Source organism: Ictalurus punctatus, chromosome 3 (assembly GCF_001660625.3).
Source record: "Ictalurus punctatus breed USDA103 chromosome 3, Coco_2.0, whole genome shotgun sequence".
In the NCBI taxonomy this organism is placed as follows: Eukaryota; Metazoa; Chordata; class Actinopteri; order Siluriformes; family Ictaluridae; genus Ictalurus; species Ictalurus punctatus.
In genome coordinates this window covers 22,583,452-22,597,656 of record NC_030418.2, presented here as the reverse complement: position 1 = coordinate 22,597,656, position 14,205 = coordinate 22,583,452, and the positions used below count along the sequence as shown (strand labels likewise).

Sequence of the window (14,205 nt, the reverse complement as noted above, 5' to 3'; positions counted from 1 at the left end):
CCGGGTACTATTCGCCTACTATTTAAGGAGCACTATGGATATGAAGTGGGACCGGCCTTTCTCAAAAACCAGTTTTAAGCCAACAGTTTGAAGACAGTGACTGCAACCTCCACTCCACATTTCATACTTTCGCCTCCTTCTATCGCACAGCCAAGGGCGCGTGCAGTCCAGTCACTCATGTATGTGAATAGATTGATTCGTTTGTGGTAAAGTGCAGATCGACCTGTAAACACTGGGATATGTGTAGTCACAGTATGTGAACAACAGTGCAAAAGGTAGTGTCTGAGCAGTCATCTAGGGGAGTTTGAAAAGCAAATGAAACAGTAGTACAAAGTAACATTTAAAACTTTTTAAAAATCACAATTATATTAGATGTTGTACTAAGTGTAGTGTGTAATAAATGTAATTAATATATCAATATATTGCACAGAGACAGGATTTAGTCCTTAGTGGCAGTAAAGTGGTAATAGTGGTCTTAGCAATATTGCAATATGCTCATGACTGGATTATAGTTTATCCAATAAACTAAACTATCATGCACTATCTGTGCACAATGGCCATAAGGCATTTAAGCAAATTTAAATATTAAAGTGCATTTAAGTAAACTTTTCAATGTTTCAGATGTGAAACGAACTTTATTAAATGTAGCATTTTCACGATGACTTGGCAAAATAGACCTGGGTGGAGTTAAGGAGTTAAGTCCAAAACGAGTGCTGACAAGTATGTGCTAAGTCACTACTGTTTAGTTTTCACTAGAACGTGATGCAGACGTGTGACAAAAGAAAAGAGAACATAAAGAGCCTTCGTGTTGGGCCACCAAGAGCCACCAGAACAACTTCAATGCCTTAACAGATTCTAAGATACTACATGTCTGGAACTGTGCTGAAGAGATGGTCATGTTTCTTCCAAAACATATTCCATCAGTTTGTGTTTTGATGATGGTGGTGGTTTAACATGACAATTCCATAAGCATTCAATTGGGATAAGATCTGTTGACTATGAAGGTCTTCGCTTATGATTTACATCATGTTCCTACTCCTCAAAAGTTCCACTGAACTCTTGTTCATCATGTTCCTACTCTTCAAACCACTGACTGAATCCTTGTTCCTTGTGGAGGTAGCAGTGTGTGGTCATCCTAGAAGTGAACACCCATCAGGATAGAAACATTTCATCATAGGATAAAGGTGATCAGTAGGAATAACTTTGTATTGATTTGCAGTGAATCTAACCTTTAATGGGACAACTGGACGAAACCATGCCAGCAATAAAATGCTTCCTACAGCATAACAGAGTCACCAGTTTTTCCTTTGATTTATTACCCCAAAAACCAGACTGGTGCTTCGTGCAAAGTATATAGAGTAAGTCCAGATGTTGGCACAAGTATGAATGTCTCGAGTGTTCATATTACATTAGTGTTTTATTACTATTTGCTATTAAACAGTAAAACATAATACTTTATAATTACTCCCGCAATCTCACTGTAGGTCTGAAACTGTCAACATCAATTGAAAGAGAAGCCCGAGTGGTATCTGAAGAAGAACCCTCTTGGCTATACTTTGAAAGTTGGATAATCAATATGGTACAATTATGTATCATAAATTATTTGTTATTTTAGTTGTTATCTTCTTGGTGAAATTTTACACTTTTGGTTTTGTTTTGGTTATTTGGTGTTGGTATTTGGAATAGGGTGGGGTTTAGGGGTTAGTGTTGGTGTTTGGTGAAGGGGTTAATTTTAAGATTTTACAAAAGCTTAACATTCACTATTTACTTACAGTATATGACAATGGCATCAGCCATGGGAACAACAACTTCCAATGTATGTATGGTCTTTTCAAAGAAAAAAAATTTACATATCACAGTTGTGCCATGCCTGTGCTTTCATTAATTCATTGTATTATTATATTTAATATTTTAATTTCATATAACTTAATTCAGAAGTTGAGATGCTTGTTGTGTGACAAGGAGCTTGTGTATGGAAACAACACTTCATCCATGCTAAGGCATTTCATAGCTTTTCAAGAGAATGCACAGTCCAAGAACAATCCCATATGCATGCAAGGTAGTAGGATTGTTTCTTCCCTAACACGTTTATCCATGATTTTAGATGCATTATCACGATTTCAAACTTCTTTGTCACCTTTCCGTCATTCCAACATTTACACTATCACTGCCAAGTCTCATAAGCAAATTTAATAACCAGAAGATCCCATCAAACAATGTCCTTATTCACATTTTAGTCCCACACTTTATATGAATGGATCGTTTTGTCCATGTCAAAATGAATGAAGAATACAGATAATTTCAGGCAAAATACTTGCCATGTGCAATTATGTTATTCAAATCTGTGTGTACACATTATTCTTCTATTATGTCATATTGAATTATATTTGTTCATACTGGCATTTATTGCCACATTTTAATGGGTAAATGAATCTATCAAATGGAGAAACACAACACACACGTGATAGACTTTTATTTGTGCACATAACATTGAAACTATCTATGGAGTGTGCTGTAATTGCTTCATCCGACGGATCTTCCTCCACAGGCTTTTGGCTGCTTTATTTTTACTAACCACCAGATGGTGCTGTTTTCAACAGTCTCGAAGCTTTGAATCTTTTCCCGGAACAGTCATTTCCCAATCACTACTGATAGTCGCTCTGATGGGGGCGGGGGAAAATTGGCTATATCCAAAATCGAGTACTAGCTTATGTTCTACACACTTACTTATACTGACTTGCTTTATAGCATTTATGAGAGCGTGAAACATTAGAGACAAAAAGTCACTTTATTTTTAGTTATATATTTTTTGTTTGTAGTTATTTTCAGATGCCACACCTCTCACTGTATTTTGGGACTGGGATATTGTCCAGTGGTTACACAGGGGGAACTCGTCTGATGTTTTGTTTTGTTTTGTTAAAAAAAATGATTCAAATGAGGCATTTAAACTGTTTACTGAAGAACAATCGATGAACGAATGAATAACGACATTGTCTACATCTACAAAAATAAAGAAATACTGACTGGTATGTGGAGCTGGCTCTGAACTTGCACTTAAAAGAGCCGACTCACTTAACTGACTCGTTCGAAAACGACACTGTCCTTATTACACACATCAGGTACAATATCACATCCGGGTACTATTCGCCTACTATTTGAGGAGCATTATGGATATGGAGTGGGACCGACCTTTCTCACGAACCAGTTTTGAGCCAACAGTTTAAAGGCAGTGACGGCAACCTCCACTCCACATTTCACAGTTCCGCCTCCTTCTGTCACACAGCCGAGGGCGCGTGCAGTCCAGTCACTCGTGTAAGTGAATAGATTGATTCATTTGTTATTAGCAGTATGTCTTTATTTTACATAAACGCATTTAATATAACCTTCGTGAAGAGTAAGAAAAAAACCCCCACTGATCCTGTTTTTCTTTTTGTTGCGGAAATCGGGAAATACTAACTGAAAGTGTATCTATTGTAAACAAGTTGCAGACTTGAACTTTGCCTATACAGTAACTTATTATTATTATTATTATTATTATTATTAGTAGTAGTAGTAGTATTAGTATTATAAATTAATACAGCTGTGATTACGTAGACTATTTCTATTCTTTACTTCCTCAGAACCAGACCGTGATTATGGCTTCCTCCCAGAAATGCCGTGGAAAAGGTAAGAAATATAAACACTGCCCTACATACACAACTGACTACTCACTAATTATCTACACCTGGCTCTGTTTCTGTCAGCTGTTATGCATAACACCAAAAGGAGATATTGTGCACCGATAGTTAAATGAATTTAAGCAAATCTGTAAATTTATGAATGTTTAAAATCTGAAACGAACTTGATTTAAATGTAGCATTGTCATGATGACTTGGCAAAATAGACCTGGGTGGAGTTAAGGGTCCAAAACAAGTGCTGACAAGTATGTGCTAAGTCACTACTGTTTAGTTTTCACTAGAACGTGACGCAGATATGAGGCATGTTATGTAATATGCAGACGTGTGACAAAGGAAAGGAGAACATAGTCTTCGTGTTGGGCCACCAAGAGCCACCAGAACAACTCCAATGCCTTAACAGATTCTAAGATCCTAATTGTCTGGAACTGTGCTGAAGAGATTAAATGAATATGCTTTGGAAGAAACATGTCCATCGATTTGTGTTTTGATGATGGTGGTGGTTTAACATGACAATTCCATAGACGTTCAATTGGGATAAGATCTGTTGACCGTGAAGGTCTTAGCTTATGATTTACATCATGTTCCTACTCCTCAAAAGTTCCACTGAACTCTTGCTCCTTGTGGAGGTAGCAGTGTGTGGTCATCCTGGAAGTGAACACCCATCAGGATAGAAATGTTTCATCATGGGGTAAAAAGGTGATAAATAACTTTGCAGTGATATGCTGTGAATCGTTCCTTTAATGGGACAAGTGGACACAAACCATGTAAGCAATAAAATGCAGTTTTTTCCTTTGATTTATCACCAATCTGTATGTCTTTTAAAATTTATTTAAGCTTAGGTTGTTCATTTTGTATCTGATGTATTTTTCAGGAAGCTGTGCTCCTGGGGCTGTACCCAAAGGCCAGATACGAATCTACAGTATGAGATTCTGCCCATATGCCCAAAGAACCAGACTGGTGCTCAATGCAAAGGGTATAGAGTAAGTCCAGATGTTGGCACACGTATGAATGTATTAAGTTTTAGTACGTTGGTGTCTATTTGCTATTAAACAGGAAAACATAATACTTTATAATTACTCCCACAATCTCACTGCAGGTCTGAAACTGTCAACATCAATTTGAAAGAGAAGCCCGAGTGGTATCTGGAGAAGAACCCTCTTGGCCTAGTGCCTACACTGGAGACTCCCGGTGGTCAGGTGGTCTATGAATCAGCAATTACATGTGAATACCTGGATGAGGTATACCCTGAGAAAAAACTGTTTCCCTCTGACCCCTTTGCAAAAGCCCAGCAGAAGATGTTGTTGGAGGATTACTCAAAGGTATGTCCTTTCTGCTCCCAATAGATCACATTTTGTATTTCAAATATACAGGTGTGTGTGTATGTGTATATTTATTTGTTTGTTTGTTTGTTTGTTTGTTTGTTTATTTAAACAAGGATTTCAAGGCCTGTTTTGTTGCCGTACTAGTTCTTGTGACACCTGCTTAGGGCTTTAAATATATTTATTTATTTATTTATTTTTACCTTAAGATCGTTCCTCTGTTCTACAAAATTCCCATGACCAGAATAAAAGGTGAGGATGTGTCAGCACTAGAAGCAGAGTTGAGGGAAAAGCTCTCCAAACTGAACAAGGTATAGTGCAATATTTAAATACTAAATATATCACCATCCTGTTTACAGTTTTAATCCAAAACATTAATGGAGGGTTTAAACCATTTACATTGACCATACATATATTTGGATGTGGGTTACATCTGAACATTGCATATAATACTGCATTAATGTTATCTTTACTTTATACTTTGGCAGGTTCTTGTTGATAAGAAATACAAATACTTTGGAGGTGATACACTCACTATGATTGACTACCTGATCTGGCCGTGGTTTGAGAGGGTGGAGGCCTGGCAACTCAAACAGTATGATTTCTTATTTATACAGGAGCACAATAAGAGCAAACAAAAAAACATGAAGGAACAGCATGTGTATTTGAACCAAAACAGATCCATGTTGTATTCATCTGTTTTTTTATTCAGTAGTGCATAATAACTTTCCTATTTATAGTGTGTTCTATCTCTGCATTTGGAGAGTGAATATGTTTATAGTTTCAGAAAGGTTTGCATATGAACATACTCTCATTTTTTCTTAGCTGTCTGGATGGCACTCCTGAGCTGAACAACTGGATTTTACGTATGCGAGAGGATCCAGCAGTGAAGGCAGTCATGTTCAGTACAGATGCCCACAAAGCCTTTTTTGCCTCATTCATGGAGGGAAAGCCCAATTATGACTATGGCTTATAAAAATGTCTATAATGAAATCATTTTAACTCTAAAATGAATACTCATTGTTTTTCAGTACAGACTTTTGTACAAATATAATGCCTTGTCACCCACTGTGTCATGAAATGGTATTAAAGTCTCTTTGCTTAATTCTGTTTGTACTTTTCCTCTATAATTATTTTGCTTGCTACCCAGAGGAGAACATGTGTCTATTATGGCTTTTAACTCCACTTAACATTTCTACCATGTCACTATCAGCCTTAAATTCCTCATTAGGGCTCTTGTATGGTCCTGAGCCATCTTATTTGCAATGTATGTCAACCCTACATCTGGAGAGTGAATATGCTTATAAGGAATACACCCTGGATAGGACACCAGTCCACTGCAGGGTACCATGCACACACTCATTTACACCTAGGGGGAATTTAGAATAGCCAGTCCACCTCCTGGCATGAACATGAACATACATAGAAACTCCACACAAAAAGATCAATTCTGCGGCTCTGGAGCTGCGAGTGAGCAACACTATCCACTGTGCCACTTTATGGTTGTATCAAGATGCTTTGTGAAAATGTCAATTACTACAGTGCTATACAACTAAAACAAGCTTGCCTTGCTGACCGGGTGTGTCAGACCTAAATCTCTGTAAACGTGTTTTTTTTTGTTTTGTTTTGGGGTTTTTTAAGCAATATGTAGGATGTTAAAAGCACTATGAAAATAAAATTACTCATCATGCCTATGGCCAAAGGAATGTTCCAACACACCCAATACCACGAAAGACAGAAACAGAAAAATAACATTGTTTTAATAATACTGCTGAGGTACGGTTATATGATATTTAAAATATAACTATATAAATGTTTAAAATAACACTACACTTAAATAAGCATTTACATAATATGAACCACACATATTAGCATGTAATAGCTGCCTATATGGAATCACAAGTGCTTTTTGTAATCAATGTACAACTTTAGTCATTTGTATTAAGTAATTGCAGTGCTAAATATAACTATTTACATAGACAATTATACAATTATGGTCTGGAAGTCTCAAGGGCTAATGACTAAGCTAGCGAGCCCTAAATTTCCATTGATGCAGTTAGTCATTCTAGCGTACGGTTGTTGAATTAAGTCTACCATTAGGGTAGTGTGGCGCGTACTCTTGAATAAGCGCTGGTGCATTTCTGAGCATCTCTTCAAAATTTTCCACCATCTTTGCATATACCTGCCTCTGTAACACCAGGGGCCTGAAAAGGTTTATTGGTTCTGCATCTTGAAATATTGCTGGAACTCCAAGTTCAAGAGGAACAAGTGGGTTCCCAATGATAATATGAGCAAGTCTCTTTTCCTGCAGGCTTTTCTGTAGAAAAGCCAACAAGTCCCGCAACCTCTGGTCCAGATTCTGTGGTCTCCATGCTGAAGGAGATTTACTCAACAGTAGATGCAAGAATGCAGTCTTCAGATGGTAATTCGTAAGGGCACTTCTGCCTCTTAGACCTGACTGTTTTTTGTGCAAGAAAGAAACAAGCTGAAGGCATCGGAGGTGACAAGAGCTTTCTGGAAGTATCTTTGCCATGTGTTTGAGCAAGTTTCTTTCATAAACAGTGAATGAGAGGTGCCAGTGGATATCTGTGGTGTTACCACTGTCTGAAGGAAAATGAGAGATGAAGTATGCATGTGAGTCTTTAAACTGTATAGCAAGTGTAATGTTTAGAACAATAACCTTTCCTGACCTGAACCTGACCTTCAAGGCACCAGGGAAATCCAGGTTGCGAAAAGTGAGCTCAAATTCATATTTGTGAGAGATCTGGCCCCATGCTCTTGTCACTGAGATCTGGAACCATTTCATAACCTGATCTTTAGACAGATAATCAGTGTTTCTTGAGCAGAGTTGTTCTTCCAAAGCATGGTCATCAGCTTTGCTATTGTGGTTTCTGTTGTGAAGCAGGCATAGCATATCCTCATCGTCTGTGGTTTTTCCAGAGAGGCAGTCTGGGCAATTCTCACTAATCTTTACCAACTTAATCCTCCCACATCCTTGCAGGTCCAGTGGGATGTCAGAGGATTCATCGCACCATAGTTCGAATTGGAAATGGTAAGGATCTGGGGTTGCAAATGGCACAATGAGGTCACATGTGGCAGGCTTACACACTCTCCAGGATTCAAACATGCTGCCCACTCCAATAAAGTCTTCAAGCTCCATGTCAACCTCACGGTCACAAATGCTTCTCAAAGCTTCCAGAAGGTCATCTGCAAAGCCTTCAACAAACTCCTGCACTCTCCCACTCTCATGGACAAAGGGCTGGAAGTTGGTCTCACAGAGGTTCCTTAGTACACCTTTATCTAAGGTCAGATCCTTAGGATTGACAGACCCACTGTTGGTGTACCCTTCTTCATCTTCAACATGGTCAGGTGTTTCACCAGGGTTCAGATCATGCCTACAAACTTCAATAGTGAAGAAAATGACGAGAGAAAGTGTGCTCCAAAAGTACCAACCATAGTAATCAAGGCCAGAGTTTGTGGCTTCTTCATCTGCCTTTGAGATCTCTTGTTCAAGGCGCTCTTGTGCAGCTTGCAGCCTCTCTTCATACTCCTTCATTCGGGTCAAAGCATCATCTTCCTCTTCTGGGATGGTGGTGTTCTCCTTAGGGAAAAGCAGTGGATGGTTGAGAATGGCAGCTGCCACAATCATGCAAATCCGTGTTATAGACCCCTGCATCCTTGCATATCTGTGGAAAAGTTAAAATGTTATAGCTTAATATAAAGAATGGAAGACAGTTACCAATTACAACATAAGATAATGTAGTATAAATGTGCATTTTTAAAATTAGGTTTATGAGTAAATTGTGTAGTTTGCGATTAATATGGAATTGATTAAGTAAATCTAAATCTGACCATTTTGTATTTATCTGACCAGACAGATTTATAATAATTCAAACAGTTAATATTAATACTGGACATTCAAATAAGAAATTCATCTTTCTCAATCCCATCCATGATATGATTGGCAAAATATTATCACAGCATAAATATGATATAATAATACAGGAGAGTTTGTAATATTGGAAACCACTCTCATGTAACCTAATCAGTTAGGAACGGCAAATATGATATTATTTTGAGATAATATACATCACAATAAACTTTTCTAAGTGTACCGTGGGTATTTCCCATAGTTATAATATTGACCAAGCCCACTGATATTCACATGAACAAGTAGTTGAATGTAATTTATTTTTATAGATGTTAAACTCAAACCTAAATCTTGTGAATCGTATTGCGTATGGTAAACAGTATTTAAATTTGATGATTCATGTGTCATATTTCCCACTCTGCACTACTACTGCACTGCATGGAAGGAAGTCAGATAGCCCTGCTGATACCAAGTGATACCAAGCCAGCTCAATTAATATTCACTGATAACATTGTTTCTACCTTCCATGTCTTAAAATGTTTGGCATCACAAGAACCTTAATTTTTTTAATTAATTTGCCAAATAATGTGATGAAAAATATACAAAAATACAAAAATACAGTCTGATACAGTTTACTGACTGCACAGTGTGGTCAGCAAAGGATAAAACAATCTGAAATTTGTGAACTGTCTGACTTCTGAAAAATTTTGCAGTGAATGTAAAGGAAGGAAACAAATATAAACAGGAAACTGTGTAATCTGCAGAGCTCAGTCCTTTAGAAGCATTTGTGCAATAAAATGTATTCCTAACTAACTCCGTTATTTGCACAAAACATACCACTTCAATAAACAAACCAAAACCTACACAAACAAACAGAATAAACACCTATGAACTGTGAACCGAACACTTGGGGATATTGGCAGTGCATAAATAAATAAATAAATAAATAAAAACTTCTGAAACAGCTCATGCCCCTCCATGCCAACTATCTATGAGTTGTTAAGTTTGATGTTACAACGCTGGCTGCAGGATAACAATAATAGAGTCAAAGTAAACATTTGCCACCCAAACAAAAACACAAAGTGGAAGCTTTAAGCAAGACTTCCTTGTCTACAAAAGTCAGCAGTTTGTTACATTTAGTAGACAGGATTGTGATTATTAAACCAAACAATGTAATGTCAAAGACATATTTGGAGACTGGCACTGTATTAATTTATGACTACAACTTTAGAGAATCTGTATCTGTATACAGGCCTGCCATGCAACTTGCCCGGTCCCTGGACAAAACATTCAAGAAGGACCCCTTATAAAAGGTAATGCTGTAATGCATAATCAAACTTGAGTTCATTTTATTTTAAATTTTCAACATTGCCTACACATATTGTCCGTGAAAAATGTTTAAGGGGAAGAATTAACTAATAAGTTGCAAACACATGCTTATGCTTAGTTTTTCACACAGACATATTCCTATTCTGCATGTCAGTGGACTACTAAACGCCCCTGGCCCAGGCTTGGGAAAGGATGGCTGTCTGGATGCATAATTGGATATGTAAATATTTAAGAAATAGCATGGCTTTGTGGCCCTTGTCCGTAATGCATGAAGTAAAAGTAGGACATGTGTCATGGAACCCCAAATTAAACCACACAGAATATTTGTTCAAGTTGTCAAGGAGCCCCACTGAGTCATAATAACTGGAGAACTGCTGTGGCTGTTCTGCAAAGATCCATAATGTCTATTAATGTGAATAAAAACTTAACCCAAGAGCCACAGAGAGGCCTCTGTGATGCTGCTGCCTGTGTAAGACATGCACTAAACACAGTTTGGGCTTTCAAGTAAATGTCAGCATATATTTATATATACACACACCTACATGCGCACATGTAGCCAACGCCTTTTTCCTTTAAGAAAGATTCAAAAACACAAACCAGTTGTACACCTTACAATCATCCAACTGAACTTCTGAATACATCCTACATTCTCAGAAACGATGTGTTAATATCCTACACACTTCTTGTGTTATTACCATTTCAACACATGTTAAATTACCCAATAAATGTGTTTAAAAAATATAATAAATTCACACGCCTCAAAGTGAATGTTCGTTGCTTTGACCTTTTGATTGTGACAGTGGAGTCGGAGTCCTGAGGCAAGGAAATGACCACCGGTAAATTAGCGTCATCAATATTTAGCGTTAATGCTGATGAAAATGCCTGGCTGAGTTTGCCATATTTAGGCACGGAGCTCTCAAAAATGTGTTCATTGGAAAACAGTAACTCAGCACGTGATAATTAACTTTACCTATCACTACAGCTTCTTAAGTGAATATCATGTACTGCTTCTTCAGTGTTGGCATTACAGTGTTAGTGTCATGTGTTTATGTTGGCTGTGAAATAAGGACTGAGGTTAGTCTACAATTCTCTGAGTCTGCATCTTATCTGGGTTAGCTAGCTGGATGCTGTCTCCAATCACAGTAGGGATGAGTGATGTTAACCTAGACGCTCACCTGAGTCAATAACATCACTTTAGCATACAGTTCGCGGTAATGTTAGACATTCCCACTACCTTTTTGAAAGTTAACGATAACGTCGCATTACAGCTATTCACCATGATGTAATACAGAGAATGGGTTAGCCTTAACTACTTTTAGCAAGTGACAAGACAAGGCAAGCTGTAGTAATTAGCATCAGGAGGATGGGTTAGAGCCGAGTTTCTTCATGTATTCTGTGAATGTTAATGCTGGTTAACAGGTGCAGACAGTCAGTGGCTAATGGAACTTAGCTACCTCAGTAATGTCGAGGCCAAAATTTCTTCACAAGGTTAATGTGACAAAAAGAGAGGATGAGGTTTAGGTTGTAATACTTTCCCCTATCTCTGTTATGTTGGTTAAATTAATTAGGTTGTGCAAAAAAAAAAATTGGCATTGAGGTGCTATTGGTTGGAAAATTAATACTCGCAAGTTAGCCAGATTTTGAGTGAGTCTACAGCACCATTTTGTTCACTGGTAGAGTGGAGGTCACGTTTCCAAAATTACACAATTTGTGATTCTGTAACGCAATTTCGCAGTTGAAGCACAAAGGCATCTGTCCATATTTTGTAACTAACCAACACTCTTTTTCCTCTTTTACAGCTTTTCAAATCTAAAAGAGTGGGACTCCTGTCTTCCCAGATGGCAGGGAGATTTCTAAGATGCATCAACTCCAATTCTTATATCTGTCAAACGTTTTAATGATTTTAATAAATGTCACCTAAATTTCATGCAATTGTTTGTGTATTTTGTGAGCATTTTTGTAGAATTGTAGCATACAAACAAATTGCATTTTACGATAACTGTAAGGAAAAAAGTATAAACAACACATCTCTGTTTTATTTTTTTTTTTTTTAACACATCTTTGTTTGGAAATGTACGAACAGTGTTGAAAGCAACACAAAATGTGTTGTCCTTAACTAGACACAGGTGTGTGCAAAAATGAACACATGGGTTTTAAAAAAAAAAAAAACTCATCTGTTTTAAGAGTGATCACGAATTATGTATTGTACAGGAATATCAATAGATTTCAACCATGTTAAAAACATGAGGAAACCGTGTACTTACAAACTGGAATAAAGTTGGTTTGAAGTAGGACGTTCGGTATTCGCGGATATGCGGAAATTAAGGGACCGTCTCTAAAATTACATACGACATTGTTAAACACGATTCTAACTTCAATAGCATTTGAAGGGAATGACTTACAGTCATATAACCAACTGTAAAGTGTTCATCTTGGTGTCAGTAATGATGCACACCTCTTAGATTTTTGATATTTAACCCTACAATCCATGAACAAAAAAACCCTTCACGAATGCATAAAGGGGTTCAAAATGACCCGTACTGGACTGAATGGTTTTCTTCAGAAAATAGATGTCGTATTAATGAAATAATAATATAAATATAATAATAATACAAATAAAACATAATTAATATATACACACACATACATATATTATATATATAAAATATGCATACATGTGTGTGTATCTCTCTCTCATATATATATATATATATATATATATATATATATATATATATATATATATATATATATATAATATATATATATATTCATACATATGTATGCATGAATATATATATATATATATATATATATATATATATATATATATATATATAATATATATATATATTCATACATATGTATGCATATATGCAGTATCTCACAAAAGTGAGTATACCCCTCACATTTTTGTAAATATTTGATTATATCTTTTCATGTGACAACACTGAAGAAATTACACTTTGCTACAATGTAAAGTAGTGAGTGTACAGCTTGTGTAACAGTGTATTAATGATTTCATTAATAGGACATCTATTTTTTGAAGAAAACCATTCAATTCAGTACGGGTCATTTTGACCCTCTTTATGCCTTCGTGAAGGTTTTTTTGGTTTATGGATTGTAGGGTTAAATATCAAAAATCTAAAAAGATGTGCGTCATACCTGACACCTATATGAATACTTTACAGTCGGTTGTGTGACTGTACATCATTCCATTCAAATGCTATTGAACTTTAAATAATGGCATATTTTGCATTACCATGCAGTAATAAAATACATGGCAATATTTATATATGATTTAATCATTTATTTTATTAAATATAAAAAAATCTAAGCGGTGTGCATTATAGCTGACACCAAGATGAACACTTTACAGTTGGTTATATGACTGTAAGTCATTCCCTTCGAATGCCATTGAAGTTAGAAACGTGTATAACAATGTAACTTTAGAGACGCTCCCTTAATTTCCGCATTTCTGCGAATATCGAACGTCCTACTTCAAACCAACTTTACGCCAGTTACATTCAGCTCTTTTTTTCTCCACAAAATGACGTAGGTGACTCGAAGTAACGGTTCTCACCAACTTCCCCATTTTAGTTTCTGTTACAAAGTTGCATTAGTTTGTAATATTTAAACACAGCGTCTTATTATCAGCTACATCAAACACTGCTTGCTAGACAAATCCAGTAAACAAACCTTTTAGGGTTTTTACTTCCAGAGTTGAATCGCCGTGTAGTCCATCGTCTCGGGATAAGAATAAGTGTGTGCTGTGAAGTAGTAAGCTACATGTGACTTATCTGTTTGCCTCTGACTCTGTGGGCTGAGGCGGAGAACATTACTGGTCATTTCCTGGAGCACAGCCTACTCTAAAAGGCCATTTTCCTTTTTATTTTTATTTTTTTACCTCTCCATGGAAACGGATGTGCTGGAGCAGAATTTAGCCTACACGACGTGTAACACACCCGTCCTCTCTCACTCCGCTCGCTCTTTATCGCACATTCTCCAC

General features: G+C 36.7%; 2 protein-coding genes across 2 annotated transcripts; one reads left to right on the top strand and one right to left on the bottom strand.

The window, feature by feature from the left end:
* The first annotated feature begins 3,175 nt into the window (after nucleotides 1–3,175).
* gsto1 (glutathione S-transferase omega 1) lies at nucleotides 3,176–6,101 on the top strand. The gene is made up of 7 exons (XM_017464679.3): nucleotides 3,176–3,312; nucleotides 3,621–3,666; nucleotides 4,549–4,657; nucleotides 4,774–4,996; nucleotides 5,206–5,307; nucleotides 5,485–5,591; nucleotides 5,822–6,101. The coding sequence occupies exons 2-7, from the start codon at nucleotides 3,636–3,638 to the stop codon at nucleotides 5,970–5,972; spliced, it is 723 nt and encodes a 240-aa protein (XP_017320168.1). The 5' UTR covers nucleotides 3,176–3,312; nucleotides 3,621–3,635; the 3' UTR covers nucleotides 5,973–6,101.
* On the bottom strand, nucleotides 4,808–8,672 carry itprip (inositol 1,4,5-trisphosphate receptor interacting protein). The gene has a single exon (XM_017464676.3). The coding sequence runs from the start codon at nucleotides 8,670–8,672 to the stop codon at nucleotides 7,062–7,064; it is 1,611 nt and encodes a 536-aa protein (XP_017320165.1). The 3' UTR covers nucleotides 4,808–7,061.
* Between the last annotated feature and the right edge of the window lie 5,533 nt (nucleotides 8,673–14,205).